The 25509-nt window shown below is 43.3% G+C and overlaps 1 protein-coding gene across 1 annotated transcript in view; it reads left to right on the top strand.

The window, feature by feature from the left end:
• AUTS2 (autism susceptibility candidate 2) overlaps nt 1-23534 on the top strand; it is a 777042-nt gene extending 753508 nt beyond the window's left edge. The window contains exons 11-19 of the mRNA XM_017824040.1: nt 3766-3861; nt 5147-5218; nt 6876-6905; nt 8413-8484; nt 12250-12391; nt 12951-13028; nt 14340-14423; nt 15308-15530; nt 20350-23534. Coding sequence (XP_017679529.1) covers nt 3766-3861; nt 5147-5218; nt 6876-6905; nt 8413-8484; nt 12250-12391; nt 12951-13028; nt 14340-14423; nt 15308-15530; nt 20350-21589 — 2037 coding nt within the window. The 3' untranslated portion in view covers nt 21590-23534. The remainder of the gene's footprint in view (nt 1-3765; nt 3862-5146; nt 5219-6875; nt 6906-8412; nt 8485-12249; nt 12392-12950; nt 13029-14339; nt 14424-15307; nt 15531-20349) is intronic.
• The last annotated feature ends 1975 nt before the right edge of the window (nt 23535-25509 follow it).

Here is a 25509-nt window from a genome sequence, read left to right as displayed (position 1 = left end):
TAATCTATCATATTTTGTTTGATAAAATCTGAAAACCTGCCTTATTCTTCAGATTTCAAAGGCACAGCTGATCCACTGGGCTTGTTATGTTTTGAAAGCTCTGTTTGATGACAGCAACATGAATCCAGCTATGCACTAGATGTGTTTATATAAGCTACCAAAAATGTTATTTATTGAGATGAACCGATTTTTAATATTCCAGTTAAGTGTAAACCTTCTACTCCTAAGGGTGATTCATTTGCTGCTGAAATCTGGGTTGCATTTCCTTCATCCTATTGGCAGAGGCAGGTACCTGAATGAATATGGCAAGAGTTTCTAAATCCTACAGGGATATTTTGATGAGAGAAGGAGTACTGCATCGGCACTCAGAAATCTGCAAAGCACTTGGCTTTATGTGTTGGTTTTGCTTAGAAGTGGAACTGGGCAAAAAAAACTGGTTAAGACCATGGTGTGGTGCTTTCTGCTGTCCTGATTAACCACAGTCCCTGCTCACAGCCTGGCCTACACCTGAACAGGCCTGGTAATTTCTGGCACTTGATTTGAGTAACTTGAACAGTAAGAGAGTGTTTGCAGGCTCAGAGCTCGAGGAGTATTGGGCAAACATTTAAGCCTGTGCTAATAAAGGGTGATGCTGCTCATTTGCATTGCTGTTTGCAAAATTGCCCCGGGATTTGCTGAGCTTTACATGGATTCAGAAGATATATTGTCATCAATGTTGATCCAAGCAGGAACATGGACCTGGGAGATAGGTACAAGAATTTTAGAAATAAAGCACAGAAGTCCACATGTAATACAGGAAACATTGTAGAAGTTTCCAGTTGTATCTGCTTTTCAAATTCAGTGACATAATACCTTATCAACCTGGATTGTAAAGGTCATGGCATCACCCCCTCTAATGTCAGGAAAGGCTGTTCTCCATTAGCCAGAGAGCTGTGCTGTGGACCTTGGCCCAGATCTGCTCCCCTGTGCCTCCCCTGCCTTCCCTTCAGGAAAGGTTTGTCCTTGGGAAGGGGTTGCACAGTGATCACCGTGGGATATTTGGCAAGCTGATAGCAGGAGATCCCGTGGTTCCAGGTTACACTGGATGAATGATCTGTGTGTAACCCCAGCAAGGCCTGACCCCTGTGATCCCCCCGTGGGACAGGAACTGCTCCCTGTGATCCCCCCATGGGACAGGAACTGCTCCCTGTGATCCCCCCATGGGACAGGAACTGCTCCTTGTGATCCCCCCCATGGGACAGGAACTGCTCCGTGTGATCCCCCCATGGGACAGGAACTGCTCTGTGGGCTCCCTCAGCAGCTGCAGCTCCAAAAAGCAGCCCCTGAGTGGTGTGAGAGCACACCCCATAGGGCAGGAGAAATAGGAATAGTGTCCAGCTGTAGCACTTCCACAGACCTTCTTCCTGAAGACAAGAGTTTCCACTATAGATCCACACCAGGAATTAAAATACCTTAAAAAAGCTGGCAGGGAGTGCAGGTGAACTTTGCAGGAGAACAAGGTCTGTTTGAGGGTTAGAATCCATGTCCTGTAGGACAGGGAATGCAGCTCACACAGAAACTCATGTTGAGGTTGAAATCAGTTTTCTTTCTGGGCACCTTTGATTTTACAATCACTTTTAGCACAGTGAGGCATCATTTTTACCTCCAGCCAGGTCTAGTTTAGCATTGCACACATCCAGCCAAGGAAAGCTGTGGAAAGGGGAAATGCTGCTCAAAAGAGAAGGGATACTGGGGAAAAAGGGAGCACTGACTATGAAAGATATATCCTGAAAGCTGGAGGAATTTAACTGATACAAAGAGATCATGGAGTTATAATATTTATATTTTATTAATAATTCTGCCCTTGAGGAAAGGTCACATTTAATTAACTTACCAGTTGTTATAAAACTCTAAGGAAATAATTCCTTATTATCAGTCATAGCCAATAGAATACAAAGTATTACGTCTTTTCCCATCATTTGGAATTAGTCCATTACACAGAGAATTAAATGCAGAAGACACTGGAGGATTTAAAGCACATTTTACTCATTAAAAGTTATTGTAAATGAGGACAAGTGTCTCTTAATGATTTCTCAAATGCCTACCATTCACTATCAACTAAATCTCAAAGTGTTTTCTGCACCACTGCATGGAGCAGGTCCAAATTAAATGGAATTAAAAACAACAACAGCAACACTCTTGAACAGAAGTTTGATACCATGCTTTTGAACTGAGAAAATCTTCTGATACCTCTGAAATACTGAAATATTTTCTCAGTGATCAGTGAATATAATATGAATAAATGACCTTGCAAGATGAGCTAATGGAAGGAAAAAGGATGAAGCAAAGCACATGTGTATGCCTGGCATAACCAAATCCATCAAAACTCTGTGATACTGATTCACTCTGGGATGGGATTTTTTCAGTGTTTTCCTGCCCTTTATGTCCAGTCTTTTACTTTGCCCAGTCCTGCTTCTGTTCAATTGGCCATTAACTCATTTATTTGATCTTAAAAGTAGCAGACAGTGCTTGACTTTGGTCTGGTGTGTTCGGAGGGGTTTGTCTCAGCCAGAGAACCCCAGTGGCATTTTGGGTGGCAGTCCCTGTGGAGCTGGGAGCCATCCCGTTAGATCCAGAGCTTTCACTGGGAGAATGTATTTGGAGTGTGATGCTTGGAATCCCTGACTGCCACCAGAAGGCAATTTGGTGGGTGATCCCAGCATTTCCATGGAACTGGATGAGTTCTGTGTTACAGCAGTGAGGCAAAGGGTCACAGCCAGAGCATGGAGACGAGATCCCATTGGGGTGACGTGGTTTATCACAGACTGCTTTGGGTTGGAAGGGACCTTAAAGCCCATCTAGTCCCACCCCCTGCCATGGGCAGGGACACCTTCCACTAGCCCAGGTTGCTCCAAGCCCTGTCCAGCCTGGCCTTGGACACTTCCAGGGATGGGGCAGCCACAGCTTCTCTGGGCAACCTGTGCCAGGGCCTCACCACCCTCCCAGCCAAGAATTTATTTATTTAGTTTACCTGCTTGTTTCCCTTGGGTTTGTCTGCACTACTGCAGAGCAGCCTTTTGTGTTTTTTGCCTAAATTCTCTGCTCACTGGGGGCAGGGAGGTCAGTGGAGATGTGCACATTTTTGTGCTTAGCAGACTCTCCTTATAAAAAATTACCCTACATTTTTGGAGGGTTCTGCCTTAACATTTTGTTTAAATACTAATTTTTAACAAATCAGATTGTCTGTCTGCTAATATTAGATGTGGCAGGATATCCTCTCAGACAGGCTAATGAAGTAAGAATTGTGCATATTTTGCTCATTTCCTACAGATACCATTAAAATCCCAAGGTACTAATGGAGTTTTAATGATACAATATCGTAGAACTCATAAGGGTTTTTTCCACTTAAACAGTAGATTTCCAAGTCTTATTCAACTCAGGATTCTGCCTTTTCTCTTGAAACGACTCACAGACTGAAACCATTTAAACCACTCTCCAATTTAAAAATGAATAACTGAAGGAACAAAGTCTGTCTCACGCTCTGCTGGGCTAATGCAGGGACAGGCTCTGGCTGCCTGATTTTGGAACTGCTTTTAAGCTCTAAACATCATGACATCTGTGAACATCTCATTGATGCTTTAACTAACATTGTTGCAACGAGATCACCCCGATGCTCCTCAGTTTTCTCCATGTACCATTTTCCTGCTGTTCCACAGGAATGTTTTCTGTGTGTTGCTCCTCTGCCTGTCCTGTGCTGGCATTGATGTTCTTCTCTTTCTGTTCCAGCTGTTTCACTCCTATCCTCCAGCTGTATCAGGTATTCCTCCCATGATTCCTCCAACTGGCCCCTTTGGATCCCTACAAGGAGCTTTTCAACCCAAGGTAAGACAGGAATTACCCCTTACTACTCACACTGTGTGATGCAGGTCAGGGGTTGGATATGGTTCCTACTCTGGAGCAATGAGGTCTGAGTTACAACCTAATTCCATGGGGGACAACAGGCTTTTTTCCAAATTTACTTCGAAGAGAAGTTATTTCTCATTAGGTTCAGACACATACAAACATTTTCTAAAAAAATTATATATATAATGGCATAGTTCACTTTAGAAGCAATATAATTAGTTCTGAGATAGTGTGCATTAATGAAAGGTCATGTAATAATCAGGATTTTTAGAAATGGTGATCATTATTGTTTACTCATTTCCATAATTAGCTCCCAGCTCCACCACAGTGAAGAACACTGATTTGTCTCTCCTCGTGTGTGATAGCTGGGAGAGAGAAATGTGAGGAGTTCAGGGGGGTTTTCTTTTGTTTTCCTGGAGTCACTCTTTGTTTATCAGTGGGAGGAAACCACAGTCTGTGGCCTTTGCAACTAAAGCCTGAAATCAGGCCTGGAATGTCTGCAGAGGAGACACCTTCTCCCTTAAATTGGCCCATCCACTCTAATGACTGAATATGTAAATTGCAGTTCATTAGTGGGATTCTTCCTCTGTATGGTAATCAGACTGTTAACAACTCTGGTTCTTAATTGTTAGTTATGCTGTAGCTGATTTCTATTTTCTTCATTTAACCTAGGAAGAAGCTCTGTCTAAATGTAGGGGAGCTGGGTTGATTTTTTTTGTTTGGGGTTTTTTTTTCTTCACAGAGCTGCATTTTGTTTTATTAACTGACTATTTACATTCAAATCATGGGAAAAGCTTTCATGTTTTTTCAACTGGATGTTACTTTTCCTGGTATCTGTGTGGTGCCAGTGCCTGTGGAAGGAGCTGAGGCCCTTGGGCAGTGACTGAGGAAATGCTCAGTGTGCTCAGTGCACTGGTGATGAGCAGCAGAGCACGAGCTCCTCCAAACACTGCTTTAGATTCCACGTCAGAAATGTGTTCCTAATCAGGTTTTCCATATTAGAAAGATTTTCCAGTGTAAACAATCACTGTTCCCTCAGTGTTTTGGATTAAAATAATGGGAAGTTGGTGGACAATGGAACTTTGGAAATTGAGATGATAATACAGATACTATTAAGTGGATTATAATGGTTCTTCTTTCCTCTTTAAGAAGTTTATCTCTGCTGCTTAGACAGTGGTAATGATAAAGAACTATTATTTTTCACGTTCTGTTGCTTTCAAGCATTGTGTCACTCATTAATGCTCTCTCCCTGTGGTGTTTCTAGACTTCCAATCCTATTGATGTTGCAGCCAGACCTGGGACGGTCCCACACACCCTTCTCCAGAAAGATCCACGGGTCCGTAAAAAATGTTTTGTTTTCCTCAAGTAAAGCTATTCCTCCTGAAAACCTCGAGTGTCCAAATTGATATCCTAAAACTAAAGCTGTCTGAGCTGTTTCAGTCAGTGAGGACTGGAGAGGTTGTATGGGAAGAATGTCAAACAGATCCTGTGCAGTGGCAGAGCTCTCTCCTCGCTCAGCTCTCCCCCCACAGCCCCAGGGGTCAAGGCATAAAAGCCCAATTCAGCACAGAATTGTACAAACCTCTCCAAGATTTGTGTTTGTACTCTGTAATTGTTTTTAATGTGGGTAATGGCAGTTATTCCCTGGGTTACTGTAGCATTGATTGCACCAGTGAAATACAGATGCACTTTATTGATCACTTGGTGCCTCTGGGTTCCTGCGTTCCAGGGGATGTGAACAGCATTTATTGCCTCAGCACTTGGGCTCTTCTCCTCCTTCTGTTCTCTGCCCGTGGGTTGTTTGGGTGTGAGAATTCATGGACGTTGTTTGCCATGAGAAACATCACACAGACACATTTTTAGCAGAACTCTCTGACAAAAGCAATGAAGAGCTCTCCTTAAAATTCCATGTTGTGCTATGGCTTCACTTTAAGGTGCAGCAGAGCTGTTTTCGTTGGGTTATGCCAAATTCCAGTACTTTGGTTTGCTCAGAATTGGTGCTGTAGTTGAGCTTTATACCAAAAAGAGCCACATTTTTGTTTATATATCTAATTGCAGAGATAACTAGAGCCTCCCATCCTGAAGTCATTTAGCTTTATTTTCCCTTTCAACTTGAGTTTCGATTATTTCAAGATGATTCATTGTGCCATCACTGCGTCTGCTAAGTACCTTTTACACCTATAAATCTCCTTTAGGATTGCATTTCAAAACAAAAAATCCAAAACAAATGAGCAATACCCAATAAATTGAATTTATTTTCCAGCATTAACTGATAAAATATGAGCAAAAAAAAGGGGAATAAGAAAATAATCTACTAAGAAAAAAAAACCAAAAAAACCAACAGGCCACATAAAAAGTAGTAATGAGAAAACTGGGTTTTGACCCAGCCCCTGTTTACCAACATCTGTTGCAGTGTGAAAAAATAATTAAGGCAAAGCCCATTTGTGGCAGAGAACCCCTCGGGCAGTCCGTCAGTGGTGGCTGTTTGGAGGCACAAGGCAAGGAGCTGATGCCAGGGCTGGTGATGGACACACTGCTGGGTGGGGGCTGACACCCCATTCCAGCCCCTTCCCACCCAATCTGTGGGATCAAGCCTGTGGAAAAGGAGCTTGTCCACTCTCCAGCCTGGTCATGAGCCGAGCAGCTTTGAAAGACGACAAAAGTTTGCCCAAAGGAGAGATCTGTGCTTTCTTCAGCAGAGTTAACCAGCCGTTTTTGTAGCATTAAATCAACAAATTAAAGCTGATGCCAGAGGACAGAGCTCTCTGTGAGCCTTGTTGAGTTGCTTGTCAACACTCAGGTACAACAGCCCAGGGGGGAGGGCCACGCTCAGGGACGGGGGCCAAGGACTAATTATTACCCAAAAGGGCTTCATTTGAAAGTAAAATGATAACATTTTAATTTTGTCTCTTAATGAAGCAATACAAATTTGTTAATTAGAGCAATTGTTTGAGTGACAGGCATGTAACCAAGCTGTCATTTCTTCTTCACAGTTGACAGATCCGTTCAGGCCCATGTTGAGGGTAAGAAATCTTCTTGTGCTACAGTTTGTCGAGCTTGGCTGGGTCCCACCGGATTGAAGCAGCAGAATAATTGCAAATCAGTGCTGCCATGTGTCATCTGGGGTGTTTTACCCCTCATTTGGGAGCAGGATGGTCAGTCCTTCAGCTTGTGATCACTCAAGGACAGTGCAGAGTTTCAAAGTTGGAAGTTTTCTGCTTCTCATGCAGCCCCTCACACGAACACTCGAGGTTAAATATTGATAATCCTTCTATCATCATTTCCTGAGCCAAATCCTAGAGATCCTGGCAGTGATCCCCTGTCATTTCACTGCACACTGAAGGATTTTGCATTTTATTATTTACTGGGTGTTGTCAGTGTTATTCAGTATGGTACATCCCACCCAGGTATTTACTGTCCAGTATCGACAGACAGTCCGCTTCAAACACAAAATATTTTAGAAATAAGGATCTAAAGATCGATCTATCAGTCATCCAAAAGGGTTTCTTGTTAATTTTTCAATGTGGTCAAGAAGAAGATTTAGATTTTGATCAAACCAACCAAGTGAACTTATGAAATCACTGGCACAGCCAGTTGTTTTGAATTAGCAAAAGGCTTGAGCTTAGGGGAGCATGTGTGTGAGAGAGGGTTTAATTTTTTTGTGATTTAATTATTGGTTGATACACACCTAAAAATAGAAGGCAGACCATGTGCCATAGTTTGTGAAACATTTCATTTACAAGTAGCTCAAGGAGCTTCTTGAATTCCTGTGATAATTTTTAAATCTGCAGGAATCATTAGTTGTGTAGTTACTACAGACCTTGAAGTAACAAAACTGGGAAAAGTATATCCTCGATGAGTCTTTTTCAGTCAAAGTTTCCAGCTGTGCTGGAAATGGAGTTCAAAATCAACAAGGAAACATAACAAACGCTCTGGTTCTTCCCTCCCTCTCTCCTCCCCGGGACTCAAAGTCGTGGTGACAGGAAGGATGCAAAGACCCTCCCAAACAGAGTGAATGACTGACCTCCAGTGTTTTCAGTACATTTATGTGCTCAAGTCTTGGAGGTGCAGACCAGTAATTATATGAGGGAGTCAGATTTACTTTGAAAACCAGAGAGACCTTTTAAGCTGCTTTAATTTTCATCCTTCTGTGGAAATGCCAGTCCTGGCATAGCTGCACTTGTGGGAATGACTTCAGTGTGCAGTTGTGAGCAATCCAGCTGTGCAGCAGCTGCTGGCTGGGACAGAGCTTCACTGATCTCAGCAGCACAAGCTGCATTCTCAGCCAGTGGCATCAGAGGATTACAGGAGTGTGTAAAACAGGAGCATTCCTGGATATCCAAGAAAAACTTCTTAGCAAGGGACAAAGGTTTTTCATTTCTAGGTTCCCAAGAGGATTGAAGGGAGCCCTTTGTGGGGGGATCCCCTGGACCAAACTGGGCTAGGCTAAGGGTTGGTAATGGTTCTAGAACTAGGATAAAGCACCACAGTTTTTTGGAAGTTACTGATGCATGTGTTTTGTTTTTCCAGAAACCTGGGAAGTGGTGTGCCATGCACGTCCACATCGCCTGGCAGATCTACCACCACCAACAGAAAGTCAAGGTCAGTGGTGGGGCACACCTGAATTTTGGATGAAGGGCACAGAGCAAACCTGTGAGAGGAAGAGTTTGCCTCTCACTTGAGCAGTTCTGTGCCATGGCCCATGCTTTGTTAAATCCACCATGCACAGCATTATAGCACAACCCTCCCATTCAGAGAGCTGGTGTATCAGAATGAAAACCTGAAGTACAATCCCAGTGAAATGTCTGGGATGCTCCGGAGCCAGGACACCAGGTCTGGGGCAAAAACCACCAGTTTGTAGCTGGGAAGGGTGAGATAGATGGGTGTGCCTGGGAGCTGCAACAGTGCTTTTATTTGTGGCTGAGGACACAAATGTGAGATGGGATTTTTTTTAAGTCTGGAGAAGCAAAGTATGTGTATCCCGTTCCTCTTAGTCCTGTTCCTGGTCAGCAGGGGGCACAGGGAGATTTCTCCTGTCCCTGGGATGCTTTACCCAGTGTGGCTGCACAGCTCCCATCACTCTTCCTTCACAGCCCATCTCCTGGCTGGAGGTTGGACCTGGATGAGTCCAGGCTGCTCAGGCAGACACAGCCCCTCAGGTGATGTGTTATCAGACACTCTCTCATTGCACTGAAACTTAAGGGAAGGAAGTATTTCCTTAGTTATTTTTGAAGCTTTGAGATTTCAGGGGTAAGGTCCATAGGCAGTTTGGGCTCTCCTGAAACAAAAGTCAGAGAAAAGCAATGTATTCATGTGATAAGTGAGGGTGTTTCTATTCCTACTGCAACTGTATTTTCATTGCATGTGGACTCTGTGAAGTTTCTTTCCCTTTATAGTATTTTCACTCTCCTTGTCACAGAAAAATCCTGTGTTGCTCCTGAAGTTTTTCACTAAGTAAGGAAAGGTTGTTCTTCACTGCTCGTGCTTCAGGAGTCAATAACTTGTGTTAGAAACTAAAATTACCAGGGAACTCACAGCACTTTGCAGTCTGTGTGTGCAATTGAGGTGTATAAGGTATTGCTACAAGAATATGAAGATGTTGAACAGCTACAAAAACCTGCAGCTAATAGAGTTTAAAAATAACCCTTTTAAACAAGGTTGACAGGTTAATTTGCTGCAGTAGACATATCTCTCTTCTTTGCTTCCTTATGTTTCCCCTGCTAGTGATCTTCATTCATCTTCCCATTATCAAAAAAGACAAGATTATAGACCTAGAGAGTTATATGTCCTTTTTTTCTATTTTATTGAAAAGGTATTTTCTTGAAATGAAATTATTATTCCCATGCTGTCTATGTCCTTTGAATCTTCCTTGATTTGATATTCAGAGAGAGGTCATACCACTGTATTTATAACTCATAGTAAATGCCATTTTCATGCAGCCATTTCTTTTGCCTAATCCTTTTCTACCTTGCATGTTAAAAAAACCCAGGAATAAAGCCCAGAAGCATAGGACAGGATGTTACTTGGCTTTTTGAGGCTGTGCATGATGAACATTTCAAGAATAATTGAGAAATGTCTTTCACTATCTCAGTTCAGTCAAAAAAATGAGGTCTGGTCTAGAATAAGTGAGGGAGGTTGGTTTGTGTTCCTGGAGGACAGGGGAGCCACGTCCTCCCTCTGTGTGACCACGAGGGGGGAATCTCTGGCTGAAGGCTCACAGAGGACAATTTCTCCTTCTAACCCATGGTTGTGAAGATGCCTTTTGTCCTGCCCAAGCTGAAGGTGCTGCCTGACCACAGAGCAGGGAATAAACCAGACCTGCTCAGAGATTTCCTGTTGGCTGCAGTGCCACCAGACTGCTGAGAAGTGTGGAAGGCTCGCTAACTACCTGGCCCAGTAATTGCTTGCAGAGGGCAGCAGCAGGCACTGGAGGAGCAGGCAAGATGGGAAACTTTAAAACACAACCTTCCTGACCTCAGGAAAAATTGCATGCAGCTGTGGATGCTGTTTGCCTGCCTTTGCCTCTGCAGCAAGACCTGAGTAACCTTTGTGCACGCCCGGGGAGTTCCACAGGCAAAGCCAGGGCTGCACAGGGCACATTTACACTGCTCCTCAGACTGACCACTGCTCAGGAGAGGATTTGTGCTCCATAATTGGCCCTCTCTCTTCTAGGAAAGGCCTTATGGCCCGAGCTCACATCAGAGCAGACAATTACATTGACTTTAGTGGGCACCAAGTGAAGGTGTTACACGTTTTCTGGCCTTGAAATGCATTGTAAGGACTGGCAGCCAGGGGGGTGCTCTCCTGAACGGCAGCTGGGGATAAAAGAAACCTGACTCTTTTTTCTGGTGCTATTTTAAGGTAACCCAACACGTTCAAAAATCTTTTAACACATCCATGATACTCCTGTTCCTGTTCAGACAGGGATTTGTTCATTATTTAGAACAGCACTGTTCATATGGCTGCAATTAAAGCTTTTGCTATTCTGAGTAATGCCTGTCAGGGGTTTATAACTTGGTTGTTAAAAAGAAGAATAAAACGAGTTCACAGCATAAAAATCTGGCACGCAGGCTTCAGCTGAGGCATTTGCTGAACTTCTTTTAACTATTAAAGCACTTCAGTGGTACTTTCTTAAAAGAAATGACCTTAATTTGGCCATCTTTGCCATTTCAGTGTCCTTGCAGGCCCTTATCTCCAAACATAGATAATGCCTTTGTTTCTCTTTCTTCTTTCTTTTTTTTTTTGTTCTCATAACTACATAGATACATTAGTAGCACTTGAAAAACAGCTCCTAGGCATGCACATCAACTTGACCATAACTTTTTAATATGCATATTTATATCATTGTAATAGTCTATACTCCGGGCTGGCACAGTATTAAATACTGATTTATAAAGCATAGCTTGTTCCAGAATTACTGTTAAGATCTCCTGGTTCAGTGTTACCCATTTGTAAATCCTTTCAGCTGACCTGTACAATTAATCAGCAACCTGTGTTTAGGGAGTTCTGGCAGCACAGGGCATTGGGAATTTAGTTTTTCTCTTCCTTCCTTCCATAAAACTACTGGAGCTGGCACCACTGAAATGAGGATGTGGCACAAAGAAGAGCCCATCCTTCACCCACTTATCCTTCACAATCCATCTGCCTCAGCAAATTCTCCTCTCAGAATGGAGGCTGCTGATTCTCATACAAGGAAATAAAGACAGGGACTTGCAGCATTTGGAATTGGAGTGTGAGCAGCCAAAAGGGGGCTGCAGTTCCTTAGATCAAACGCTCTTCATGTGTCACCTGGGTCATTTTATCCCCTAATTGCAGCCTGAGGGGCACTGAGGGATACACTGCATTTCTTGGTGGCAGCTTCACAGTTAAATTAAAGGCTGTGGTGTCCCTTGGCTGGCCTGTGCCATCCCTGTGTGACCCCTGGGCAGAGGGGCAGCTCTGCCTGGCACAGCTCGGGCTGTCACCCAGCTTTTAACACTCCTGCCCACCCGGGGTCAGGGCCAAACTAACATCTTGATTTATTTTTATGACTGACCTATTCTTTCAGCTCAGCAAGTGTCTGAGGCCTCCTCAGAGAGTTTTGTGTTTCCTGTTGAAGGCAGGTCTGTGCTGAGCACCCTGGAGGGTGGATGTGAGCAGATGTGAAAACCCGGGTGAACTTTGCAGGAAGTATGCAGGAGCTTTTCCCTCTTTGCCTTAGACTGCCTTCCAGGAAAACAGCTGTGCACCCATGCTGGGGGTCCCAAAAACTGATGTTCCTGTTAAAACATCAGTATGAATGAACTGCTACACCCACATCATTCAGAAAGTGCCTTTTGCTGTTATGTTTTCCGACAGTCTCTTGCAAATGCTGTCTTTCCCTTTCAGAAACAGATGCAGTCGGATCCACACAAGCTGGACTTCGGCCTGAAACCAGAATTTCTGAGCAGGCCACCAGGCCCCAGCCTTTTTGGAGCCATCCACCACCCCCATGACCTGGCCCGGCCCTCGACTCTCTTCTCCACAGCCAGTGAGTCCTGAGCAGTGAAATCCCCTCCTTGCTCCGTGCTCATTAAAATGCTAATCCTTGCCAGGAATTTCCCATATGCTTTGGCTTATGAACTCTCTGCAAGACATGCCAGGGGCTATTAGTCTATTTGATAAATATTTTAAAATTATTCTCGTCCATTGATAAATATTTCAGAATTATTCTGCATGCTTTTAAAACAAAGGCCCAACCTGCTGAAATGTCAGGGGTATTTACAGGTAGTAAATGGAGAAACATTTCTTCCCAGAGTGGTGTCCAGTGCATCCTGGAGATGAGATGCTGGAAATAAACTGTATTTCACGTGTGTTTTCTTTTTTTTTTTTTCTTTACTGAAACATTCATTCCCTCCCACCCCTTTAACTGGGAATTTGTGTTTGGAAAAGCAGCTGCTGTCTGCATGAGATCCTGACTGAGAGCCCCCACAATCACAGCACTCTGGGCTCACCTGAGAGAATTAAGAAATAAAGGTCAAGCCCAGAGCACAGCAAGTCCCTTTCTGAGCTTTTGCTGGGAATTCACCCCTTTTGCTTTGTTTTGGCAGGTGGGGGGCATCCAGCTGGCACCCCTTTTGGCCCACCACCTCACCACAGCAACTTCCTCAACCCAGCTGCTCACTTAGGTAGGTTCTCTCTGTAACTACTGGTGAATTCGACTCAGACATTGGCCACTGAGACCACTCCAGATTCCCTGTGTGGAGTATCCTGCTCAGCCTTTACAAATTGCACATTTTAGCCGTTTAATTTTAGCCTTTACCCAGGTAGCAGTTCAAAATACACCTCCTAGTGTCGCTGACAGCATGTTTTGAAATACTTCTGAAAGCATCTGGACCTTAGAGATGCAGAGTGACAGGGCTGCTTGGGTTTCACTGGATTTATGTTATAACCAGCCAAAAAAAATGCCTTAGGGTCAAGGCTTTGGATCATAGAGGTGTTTCTTTTCCTGTCTCCTACTTAGATGTCCGGTTTTCCATTAAAGTGAGCGGGAAATATATCCTTAAAATCTTGTGATCTGGCCTCAGGTGTGTCTGTTAGTCAGACTTGGTTAATACACATTTAAAACCAGAACCACCCAAGTTACCAGGTGTTGTTATTTCCCTTCTAACTCCCTGCTGTTTAATAAGGTTCTCTGCTCCTTATGGGAACATCTGAGATCGACACTAAATTGGCATTTTATTTTGCATAGGGAAGAATTTGGGAGGGTCACAAATTGACAAAGCAGACACACAATGCAGGTTTATCATTCTGCACTCTGCTGCCTATAGAAAAGGGTTTGGGCTTCCTTTTCTCTGTGCTGTTATTTATCAGAAGTGGCTTCATCAAAATTGTCAGACTACTCCAAAATAAAGTGAGAATTTGCTTATATGACTTTCCTGTAGCCTGTGTGCGTTAACTACTAAAAGAATTGTTCCTGCATTTTTCAGTCCACACTAGTTTTTCATATACTATTAGCAATAAATACCAGGAGAATTCCACAGTTGTCAGGTCAGCAGAACACATCAGTGTAATGGGACATTTTATTTATATCCTGGCTCTGGTTTAGGAGACATGGCCTGAGGGTGTTTGGAGCACAGTTGCCAGAGTTAATAACAGTCTTACTAGCCAGGGAGGTTTCCTGAAGAAAACCATGGAATTGAACTGGAAGGGAATAAAAGGAAGTAAAAATGGAGATGTTTGCAGGTTTTAAATGCAGTATTGTGTATATTTTAACCTCTTGGTTTTCTTTGGAGAGGAGGGTTTTGTAGTAGGGGACAGGACCACAGGAACAAACCCCCGTCGTTTCTGTGCCAGCCCCTCACAATCAGTGCTGTGCCGTGGGAGGACCATGTTCCACCAGTGCTGGGCACAGCACTGGGGTGCAGTAGGATGACACAGGAATGCTTTGCAGAATTCCCAACGTGCAGGGAGCCTGAGCTGTTTGTGTTGGTTTGCAGAGCCCTTCAACCGCCCGGCGTCCTTCAGCGGCCTCACCGCCGTGGGCAGCAACGCCTTCGGGGGGCTCGGGAACCCCACAGTCAGTGAGTACCTTTGCCTTTGAATCCTCTTTTGCTGTGAAACTCAGGAGAACATGGAGTGATGGGGGCTGTTTGCTGTCTGTTTTACCAGTTGATTAGACCACTTACCACTAAGAGGTGGGAATTTGCAAAGCGACCTTTTTCACTCATCAGTAAATAATTTTCCGTTAATTACTTAATGGTTTGGGTTCGACGGAGTGCTAAATGTCACCATTACATTGTTTATTTAAAAAAAAATTTAAAAATAGAGAACCTGTGAGTGGTTGTGAAATTTCCCAGGGGTTTGTTGCATGTTCAGAAGCAGTTAATGTGTGCAGCATCCCCAGCTGGGGATGGAAAGATTTTATTTTTTCCCTTTCTCACCAGTAATCCAGGCCATGTGCCTGGAAAAGATCACCGACCTGCATTTATTAGTCCAGGATCATCAACATTTCTCTAGATTTGGGCAGTCACAAAAGATCATCCTTGTAAAAATCACTCTCTTTCTCCATCCTTCAGATCTGGCATGGTTTTGGTCACATATTATTTTGTTTTGGTTCAGGATCAAATGCAACAAGTTCCATTATTTATAGTCTGTATAATGGTCATTTCCTGATGTCTCCAAAATATGTGGAATAATGATCATTGCCACTTTTATCTTCCTCCTTCATCCCCACTCAATTTTATCCACAGCATTCCCCTTTCCAATTAAAAGAGCTGTCAGATGCCTGCCCATTTTTTAGGAACGAGACCCTCTAATGAATCTCTGTTAATCTCCTTTCCTTTTCCAGCTCCCAATAATATGTATTCATTTTAACTCTGAGTGCTGTAAAAGTTGTTTTGGTAAGTACCTTCACTAGAGCATACCTTTTTCTTAAACCTTTTTGTTTTCCACTTCACCATTTCAGCACCCAACTCAGTGTTCGGCCACAAGGATGGCCCCAGTATGCAGAGCTTTAGCAACCCTCACGAGCCCTGGAACCGACTGCACCGAACTCCTCCTTCGTTCCCGACCCCTCCGCCCTGGCTGAAGCCAGGAGAGCTGGAGCGCAGTTCATCTGCTGCAGCTCATGACAGAGATAGAGATGTAGATAAACGAGACTCATCTGTTAGTAAAGATGACAAAGAAAGGTACGAAAGAAAACTTCCAAGAATTGTCTAGTTCGAAGCTTGGGGCTCCGTTCCGCTTTTAACCCTTCCCAGCCTGGCACATTGGGAACCCAGAGCTGCACTAGAGGCACAGCTGGAGCTGCCTGTGACAGCGTGGAAGAAGTTTCTAACTCAGGTGTTTCCTACGTCCTCTGTTTCTCTTCCCACCTGCCCTGCACTTCATCCAGAGGAGCCCTGCTGGAGCAGAGTTCAGGCAGTGGCAAGTGGGAATAGAACCAGACCCACACACCCTGTCTGTCACCTTGTGGGTCACGTTGTCATAGGCCTCTTGAAGATTTAATGTGTAGATAGTGCCTGACAGGATGGAAAAAAAGGATTCTGAAGTCCATCAGACACGTATCTGCACCTTCAAATGCTTCAATAACTTTGTCAATTGGACTTTGTCTGCAAAACAAGTAACGCTCCCTCCCTCTTCCCAAGCGGCCTGAGCAGAGGGACCAGTGAGAAAGGTGTGAGATGCTAACACTGAAGGGCACAGGGGATGTCATGTGCCAATGCCACAGGAAGGGTCAGAGCATGCACTTCATGAAATGCACCTTAATCCCCTCAAAAGGCCCCCCACCTGCACTGCCTTTACACACCTTCAAGCACAGTTTCTCTTCAGCGTTTGACATGGACTTGCACACTAACATGTCCAGGCTGGGAAGGGTTAATGGAAAGTAAAACCTGGTCATATATTTTTTGTCAGGACTGTTCCCATTATACAGTTAATTCCTCTTAACAATGAAGTACCAAATTATAAGAATTTGCCATTCAGCAAGTGTCATGCCTTCCTTGAAAAATGTAGAGAGGCTGATTTCAGCTTTTTTCAGTTGTGGCTTGATGGCTTTCCTGTTAAGTTTGCACATTACTTTAATACATAATGGCTATTTGTTTCTAATTTTTTAACATTAAAGAGTATTTAGGAGATGTGCTTTTCTGACTTCTCTGTCACTAACCCAAATATAAGCATTAGTAGCCTTTTCTAAAAGAAGTTATGCTAACACATTAGATATTCTAAAAATACATGTAAGAGCTTTTCTGTGTTGTTGTAAAAGCAAGACAAACTACAGATCTTTTCACCTACATTTTCCATTTGGAATATTTTCTGTTTGGTAGCATAGCTTCATTATTTTCATGTCTGGTGTTAATGCTTCAAAAGAAATTGCTGTTACAAATTGGGGATTCTGCCCTGCAAAATGCTTAAGCATGTGAGTAACTTTACTGGCTTGAATGGCAAAGCATTTTAGTGATTTGGGTAACCTGTAGAGTTATGTGATTATTTTGGTTGCTGTTTTGTTGTTTTCTTATGAAGTGTTCCTGCTGAAGAAAATCCCTTTCCAAAACACATTCCTTGTGAGCTGCTTTGACATTGCTGAACTCCATATCATAGCCCAGAACATGTTTCTTTGCAATAGTTTGAGAGCTTCCCAGCAAGCATCATTCATACCTCATACCTGTGCACAACTCTGGCTTCCAGTCCAGTGCAATGATGTTTTTGCCCATCTAGTGCTGCCTTGCTGGGGGGGTTGGAGAGTTGGACTTTGCACCATGTTTCCACCTTTGCCTGTTTGAGACGATGCTGAGAATCCCTTCCTGGAGTCGTGTTCCCTGTGTAGAAAAAGTCTGGAGAGTTTGTGAGCCTCTCCTACCCCTGTAACGTTCAGTGGCACCTGCAGGGGGGGATGGAGCTCTGCTGTCGAGCTGAGGTCCCGGTCTTTGGTACCTCTTTTAAGCCCAAACAGAAAGAACTGGGAATCACACCCAGGGGGATGATTTAATCTCAAAATCATCCTGTCAAGGGTCTAACTTTATCAGCCCTGAAATGGGCCATGAAGCCAAAAGCATTGATCTCAATTCCTTCTGCCTTCAGTGGGAAGGTATCTCTGGGCCTGGCTCTGCCCCACTGAGATCAGTGTCAGGAGTTATTGTGGGTCCCTTCCAGCTCGGGATATTCTCTGATTGTCTGCAGTTGTGGAGGGGTTTTCTGTTTGTTTGTTTTAAGGACTCTTATGCCAGCCCAGCATTAGGAAAAAAAAAAAAAACAATCAATAAAAATAGCTAATGTGAAAAAAAGGATTTGTTCCTTCTCAGTGGTATTTTAAAAGATGTCACTGAGCACTTCCAATCTAATAATGTCACTTAAGTGTATGTAAACCTAGAGCATTAAAAAAAAAACCAACCAAGAATCTCTTGATCTTTTTATCAACATAAAATAAGGCAAAGTCCTCAGCATAAGAAATTCAGTGTTTTTCAGTGCAGCCTCAGAACTTCTTTTATGTACTAATCAGTTCATTGGAGAACACCATTTTAAGTTTCTTCTTTGTGGAGGCAGTGGCTTAGAGTTGTTCCCATATTTTTAACCTAAGGAGCCCTTGATGTATCTGAGGATAAAAAATTCCTTCTCTGACCACTGGATTACTTGGAGTTCACTTAAATGAGCTGTCTAATCATTAGGCTCTTGAGATGATACAACACTATCATTAAGTAGGATGCAACTGGCAAAGGAATATGTTATTTTGGTTGCACATATATTTTTCTTTAATTACAGAAAACGCCTGTTATTTTCTCTAAATTTTATGTGTCATTTAAAATACATCAATTACATGGAAAATTGATTAAATATCAGTGAAAGGACTCAATGGGCTTTCCTAGTGAAATAAAACAATTAAGGGTGCCCTCTGAACTAGTCCTGTGAGCAAAATAAATAAAGTTTAGGTATTGCAGAGCCCACAAGCCAGTGCTTTCCCAGCAAAGTAAAAGAATTGAGTCATCAACTTGAGAATCCTTCATTGGAGTGCCTTGACTTGGTCTCCATGTGTCCAGATCTGGCAGCTGTTAAATCAAACACCTCAACTCTCGGTGGAAATTAGGCCAGGATGGGATTTCCAGACTGTTTAGGTCACAGTTAGTCAAGGCAGAACCTGATACCAAGGAGTTATTTGTTGGACAGTGCAGACTTGGCAGTTCTGGTACCAAATGCTCCCTCTTCCAAATGTTTTCTAACAGTCACATTCTGGACTCTTGGAGGTCTCTCAGACATGGCCCATAAAATGACAGTCCCAACAATTCAGCCCAGACACAGGAAAAAATGCCTCTGGTGAGATTATAATACTGAGAGTTTCCTCCTCAAAGACAGGTTTTCTGCAGTTGCTGCAGTTTCACCATCCAGAAGTACTTAGAGATGGAAATCTTGGGCAGTTCAGCTCAGCAAGAAAAGTAGGCAGCAGAAATTGTGTAGGTGAAGGAGCAAGTGTCCACTTCTCCTTCTGAGCTGCCCTTCAGGCAGCCAGTACTGCTGATCTTGTCCAGAGTGATGTCACCCTGTGTCCTCAGCCCAGCCTGTTCAGGGCACACCTCCTTCAGCAGCACCCAAAGAGCAACCATGGAAACTGGAGCTGGTGGGGACTTGAGGGGCCTCACTGCTTACCCCTCACTTTTCCCAGAGTCACAGAATCATTAGGGTTGGGAGGGACCTCTAGAGATCATCCAGTCCAACCCCCTTAGCAGGGACATCTGGAGCAGGTGACACAGGAACACATCCCGGTGGGTTTTGTCTCCTGAGAGACCTCCCTGGGCAGCTGTTCCAGTGCTCTGCCACCCTCAATGGAGAGAAGGTCTCTCTCATGTTGAGGTGGAACTTCTTGTGGTTTAGTTTATGGCCATAATACTTTTTGCCTCTAACAGCTCATTGTCCTTCTCACATGGAACAGAATTTCCATGCTCAGCAAACAGCACGTGTCCAACACTGAGCATCTGGAGCTGTCTTCATGGAGAGACTCAAACTTAGAGATCAGCTGAAATTAGTAGGAGGTTAAAATCCCTGGAACTGAGGGATTAGATTGACCTTATGAATTTTATTAGTTATAAATAGAAAAGCTTTTTCACTTAGTGTTGCCCATAACAACTCCTGGTCAACACTGCTTCCTGAAAATAATTGGTACGGAACCCATTCCCATATTTAGGTTTTTGTCCATTGCCAGGCAATAATTCTCTAATCTTTTGGACACCATAAATAGGTTTGAAAGAGTGATGAATCCACAGTATTTTGAGACTTCCTAGCATTGGCCCTGTCCCTGCCTGCTGAGGAAGTGGTCACACAATCTGTGCCAGCTCTGTTAAAACACTTGCACTGAGGCCACTGCACACTTAGAGAAGTCTCCACCTGTTCAGAGAGGTGGGTTGTCACCAGCAGTACTGGTTTCTTGAGAGGCTTTTGTTTTCAGTTTGAAGAAATAAATTGAATTGTCAGAAATAAATTGAAAAGCTACACATTTGTAGGGAAGAGAGGAGAAAAATGAGTAAACATGTATAGGTCTAGAAGTGTTTTTAAAAGTCAGTTGAAAGTCATGTGTTTTCCCAAATGTATTCCTAATAGAAGAAGCAGGTAAAATACTACTAACACATAATTTGGATTTAATTATCTCACTTTTTTGGATGAAATTAGTATGTTTTTACTTTTCTCTCTCTTTGCAAACATTTAAGGCCGTTGTTTTAGAAATGTGTGTCCTAGACCTGGATTTCCATGGGAGCCTTCTGTGGACTTCAGTCTTTGAGATCTCAATCAGATTATTCATAAAGCAGCCTTGGGATCTTCTTCTCCTGGGATGAGATAATAGAACAGGCCAAGTTTAGAGATGGGATGTTCTTCTGGTGTTTTGGGTGTGCCAAAGGCACAGTGCATTAATGGTGCATGTTACCAACTCTCTGCAAAGCCACGAGCAGAGAGCCAGACACCTGATGCTTTGTTTTATCTGCAGAGCTTCTCATGCCTTCATTTTCACACTTCTCTTTCTTGTAGGGAGAGCATTGAGAAAAGACACTCCAGCCATCCTTCGCCAGCACCAATCCATCCAGTAAATTCCCTCGGACATAACCGCAGCTCAAACGAGCAGATCAGGAGCCATCTGAACCCCGAGGTCCGAGAGAAAGAGAAACCCAAAGAACGAGAGAGGGATCACTCCGAATCCCGGAAGGAAATTAATGTTGAAGAGCACAAGGTGAAGGACAACTATATTTCGGAGAAAGAAGGCCTGAGCCATGAAAGCCGAGTGGTGGAAGAGTCTAAGCAGATGCCCAGGGTTCCTTCCCCCTATGCCAGGCCCCCCGTTGTGGAGAGCACCAGGCCCAACAGCACCTCAAACCGCGAGGCCGAGAGGAAGAACGAGCCGGCGTACGAGAATCCCAAGAAAAGCAACGAAGTCAAAGTGAAGGAAGAGCGAAAGGAAGACCATGATGTTCAACCTGAGGGACCTCAGACTCATCGGTCATCTGATCAGCCACCACCTATATCTACATCCAACGTCCATCCAAGTCCTCTAGTGTCTATGCCCATGACTGTAGGTGTAACTGGAATACATCACATGAACAGCATCAGTGGCCTGGATAGGACTCGCATGATGACACCTTTTATGGGAATTAGCCCAATTCCTGGTGGAGAACGTTTCCCCTATCCTTCTTTCCACTGGGACCCGATGAGGGATCCCTTGAGAGATCCGTACAGAGAGCTGGATATTCATCGGAGAGACCCCCTGGGCAGAGACTTTTTGCTAAGGAATGACCCCCTTCACCGTCTTTCCACGCCAAGACTGTACGAAGCAGACAGGTCTTTCAGGGATCGGGAGCCTCACGACTACAACCACCACCACCATCACCACCACCCTCTGTCTGTCGACCCTCGGCGTGAGCACGAGCGGGGCACCCACCTGGACGAGCGGGAGCGGCTGCACATGCTGCGGGAGGACTACGAGCACGCGCGCCTGCACTCGGTGCACCCGGCCGCCCTGGACGGGCACCTGCCCCACCCCAGCCTCATCACCCCGGGACTCCCCAGCATGCACTACCCCCGAGTCAGCCCCCCCACGGCACACCAGAACGGCATCCTCAACAAAACTCCCCCCACAGCAGCTCTCAGTGCCCCCCCGCCTCTTATTTCCACGCTGGGACCTCGGCCCGGGTCTCCCAGAAGGACTACTCCTCTGTCCACGGAGATGAGGGAGAGGCCCCCCTCTCACACCCTCAAGGACATTGAAGCTCGATAAGCAGAGTGAGACTGAATAAAAACCACAGAAAGAAGGACAAAAACGTTGTACATGAACATAATATAAAGACCTTCTTACTAGTCATTGCTACAGACTGGGGATGTGACCCACTGTACAATATGTATAGACCCGAGTGCAAAGATTTTGAAATGGTTTTTTTTGTATATTATATGTTGAAATTTTCCAGATCTTTTAGCCAAGTCCATACGTTTCTCGTGTCTCCTACTCTATTTTATTTCTAGTTTAAGAATTTCAATATTTGAACTGAAGAACAAGACATCAATCTGAGTGATTTGACTAGAAACAAGCCACCACCAATGTCAACCCTACAAAGCTCTTTCAGACCAGAAATGAAGTCAATTGTAGATATTTATGTAAAAAGATTGCTTCATGGGTTAATGGTTCATATATGCAAAAAGGGTAAGATGAAAGCTTTACTTTGTACAAATGTAAATAGATAAAATTAAGTAACATAATACATTAATACTTCTTAAACTGTGCTATTTGCAAACTTAATATTGATCAACACAGTCTGCTTATGCTGTGTTACATATATTGTTATAGACAGCTAAACCCCTTCAACTATGCAATGAATTTAAGGCTTTTCACAAAAGCCTTTATAACTCAAAGGAGCCTTTTCAACACACAACATAATTAAAGTCATATTTTCCCTGAACAAGCTCATTTCTAATAGGAGCCTATTTCTCTTGCTTGTTTTGATGAAGAAACAGCCCACTAGAGGTGCAGTTTTCTGTCTGAAGCCCTGCATGAGGCTGCTGAGGTCACTGGAGCTCGTGTGTCGCTTCCACGGCGTCAGGGTCAGTGCTCTGCAAGCACCGGTACTGAAGTCATGGCCAGTTGGTTTTCAGTCACATTCATCTGGGTTAAACAGGAATAATCAAATGCTGGATCTTTTCCAGAACTTTTGTCACTGAACATGTCAAATTTCTTTCTGGAAGAGCATCTGCTTATAGCCATTCATGTCTGGTTTTATTGCCAGTCTGTCATTTTTATCTGTACACACGCTTTTTTTTTTTTTTTTTTGTCTTATGGGATTTTTAGCTACCTTGAAACAAATCCTACAAGAATACTTTTCTAAATGATGGATATGTTTTCACTGTGGATCAGTGTTTAATTAATGAACTCCATTGCAGATTTCATAATGCAATTTATTGTATTTCAGTTGGTAATAAAGTCTGTGAAGAGTTAACAGGCCAGCCTTGTTGTTCCCTAATCACAGAAGCCATGAAATAACATGAAGAACATGGTCCTTTTTACAAATATGCATCAATCTTCTGAAATCTTGTCTTTTCATAGCACACTTTTTTATAATGCATTAAGTTTCTTGTCTAAATATTTGGAGAGAATATGACTTTATCAGAGAGAATTCAATATCTTGTCTACTGGACTGTAAAATATATGTATGAAATAAAATTAGTTCCATTGGTCTTCTAGTGTATTAAAGTGCTATCTGAAGTTGTTACCCTGTTTTGGCAAAAAAAAAAGAAAAAAAAAAAGAAAAAAGTTAACTACAGACAGTTGTTTCTAATGATCAGAGATCTATTTTAGTAGTCAACTGAAGGTTTAGTTGTGAGCTTCAGATTTTGTGAACTCCAGATGTTGTGCGGTGGTTTCTTTTCTTTTTTTTTTCTCTTTTTTTTTTTTTTTTTTTTTTTTTTTTTTTTTTTAAGAACAAAAGGAAAAATCCAAAAAAAATCCCGACCCTGAGGAATATGTACACTGGAACCGTAGTGGTAGCTTTCAGTATTGTAAAGAGATTGTTATATACAAACCTTTTTGCTGTTTATCCTGTATGTAATAAAGTCCTTTCTAGATCCTATGTGAAAAGCAAAGTGAAGCGGCTCTCAATCTTCAGCATGTTTCCTCATCAGCGAAGACTTGTGTAATGTAAATTGTGCCATGTTATTAAAAAATGTGAACTAAACTGCTAGGTGCTTCTTTGTGTGGAGTACCCCAGCGTTGCCATGGGGAAGAAATCCTTTTTCCCAGCAGTGGGGTTTTGTTCGGAAGGAATAGCTGTTAAAAATGGAAAGGAAACGGCAAGCTTTTCTAAGCCATCTTATTAAAATGATTAGAGTAATCGGAGAAAAAGGAACAAAAAGGAGACCACATCCTTGGCTTCTTTAAAATATAGTACCACCCTGCTTGGATTAGATTTTAATTAGACCATAATCTCAGTCTTCTGGAGGCACATCATTAAAAGCCTTCTGGGTTTCTGACTGAAACCACTTCTAGGTGGCCACAGAAGGATGGAACTACTGGAGCAAGTGTGAGGGTCCCCACGAGAGAGGTTCTGATGAAAGCATCGTCTTCCAGGCTCAGAAGAGCCCTGACAGCTCTGTCGGTGTCTTCAGGGGGAAGAAACGTGCTCTTCATTGTCCAGGCTATGATCTTTGTCCTCCCAGGTGCTGAGCAAACTCTTGCTGCTGGTCCTTAATTCCCAATTAAGCCAATGAGCCCTCACTCCCAGAGTCCCAGGAAGCATTGAGGCTTTCACTCCCTTTGATTTCAATCCAATTTAAGATCCGTGTGTCAAGTCTTCTACTGCTGGTGATGCTCAGAGGAATAGGCCTGAGAGGTATAGAAAGAGATGAAAACAGATTTTTTAATGCTTTTAAACTTTTTCAGGTGCCTTCCTTGTTTTTCAGAAGTTTGATACAGGGATGTTAACTTGCAGGTATAGACAATTTGATCTTTTTTGCAGGGTTTTCTCTTCAGGACATTTGTCTTAAATCTTCTATTTTTGAATTCACTAGTTTTTAAGAAATTAAGTTCATTTAAAGACCACACCAAGTACCATCTGTGGGAATGAAATGAGTGGTAAGGGTATTAATTCTGTAGGTTGTGTGAGATTTAGATCCTAGAAAGCCCTCAGCTACTGTGCTTACAGCACCCAGGACTTTGCTTTAAGCTTTAAACTCCCACCTTCCCACACTCCAACTATTTTTCCACTTAACTTAGCATCTTCCTATCACCACTTGAGATGCCAACCATAGTGTACAGGAGAGGAATCTTTGAAAGCACTCCTAACATTTGTTTCCCAATACAATGTTCATTTTATGCCATACTTTGACCCTTCTTTTTTAACTTTCTACATTGTCTTTGTTTTTCCTTACTAATACCTTGCTCTAGCCTGGTTTTCATCTATGCAGACCTTACTGCTGCAATCTTTGCAGTCCTTTTCTCTCTCATGGCCTATGACAGCTAAATCTATCACAGGCAGCAATAGACACTGCAGAATATTTTCCCAAAAGTCACAGACATCTTATATTTTTGTTCCTTTTTACCTTTGCCTGTATGAGCTCATGAAAACTGTAGTCCTTGCTGGACTGGAAGATAGGGGAGGACTTTACTGAAAGTAAATTTTCGTTTGCTGTGGCTGTGCCTTGTTAAGTAATTCTTTAGCACAATTCTTGCTGCTTTGAACTCTTAACTGCTGCTTCACACGTGCAGGTGACCCTGCTGAAAGCCCCTGGAATAAGGTAACATACTAGTGGTCATGTTGTTTTCCAGAGGAGCTCCTTGGCTTGCTGCTCTGGTTCTGGCAAGGAAGAAGAGTGAGCTGTGGTTCAAACAGTGGCCAAAGGCTCAGATCACAGGGGTTTTGTTACTCCCACAGTGACTCGGTTAAGTCCCACCTGGATAAACCAATTTCTTTCTTTGGACTCCACCTGCCAGCTTTGAGCATACCTGTACTTACCTTCAGGAGGTGATTTGGAGCAGGATCCCAACTGAAATGGGCTGAATTGCCTTTTGAAGGTGACTCTGCCTTTACTCTGGATGAAGACAAACCTCTAACTTTGCTGGTTGAGAGAAGTGCGTGCAAAGGAGTGCTGGGGCTTCCTCCTCCCCTGCTGGTTTACAGTCTGTCAGAGCTTCCTTGTTCCCATTTTAAGTAC

The sequence above is a fragment of the Lepidothrix coronata genome, unplaced genomic scaffold (assembly GCF_001604755.1).
Source record: "Lepidothrix coronata isolate B3197 unplaced genomic scaffold, Lepidothrix_coronata-1.0 Scaffold108, whole genome shotgun sequence".
Taxonomy (NCBI): domain Eukaryota; kingdom Metazoa; phylum Chordata; class Aves; order Passeriformes; family Pipridae; genus Lepidothrix; species Lepidothrix coronata.
The sequence above is the reverse complement of the archived record's forward strand: the minus strand, read 5'-3'. Positions and strand labels throughout refer to the sequence as shown.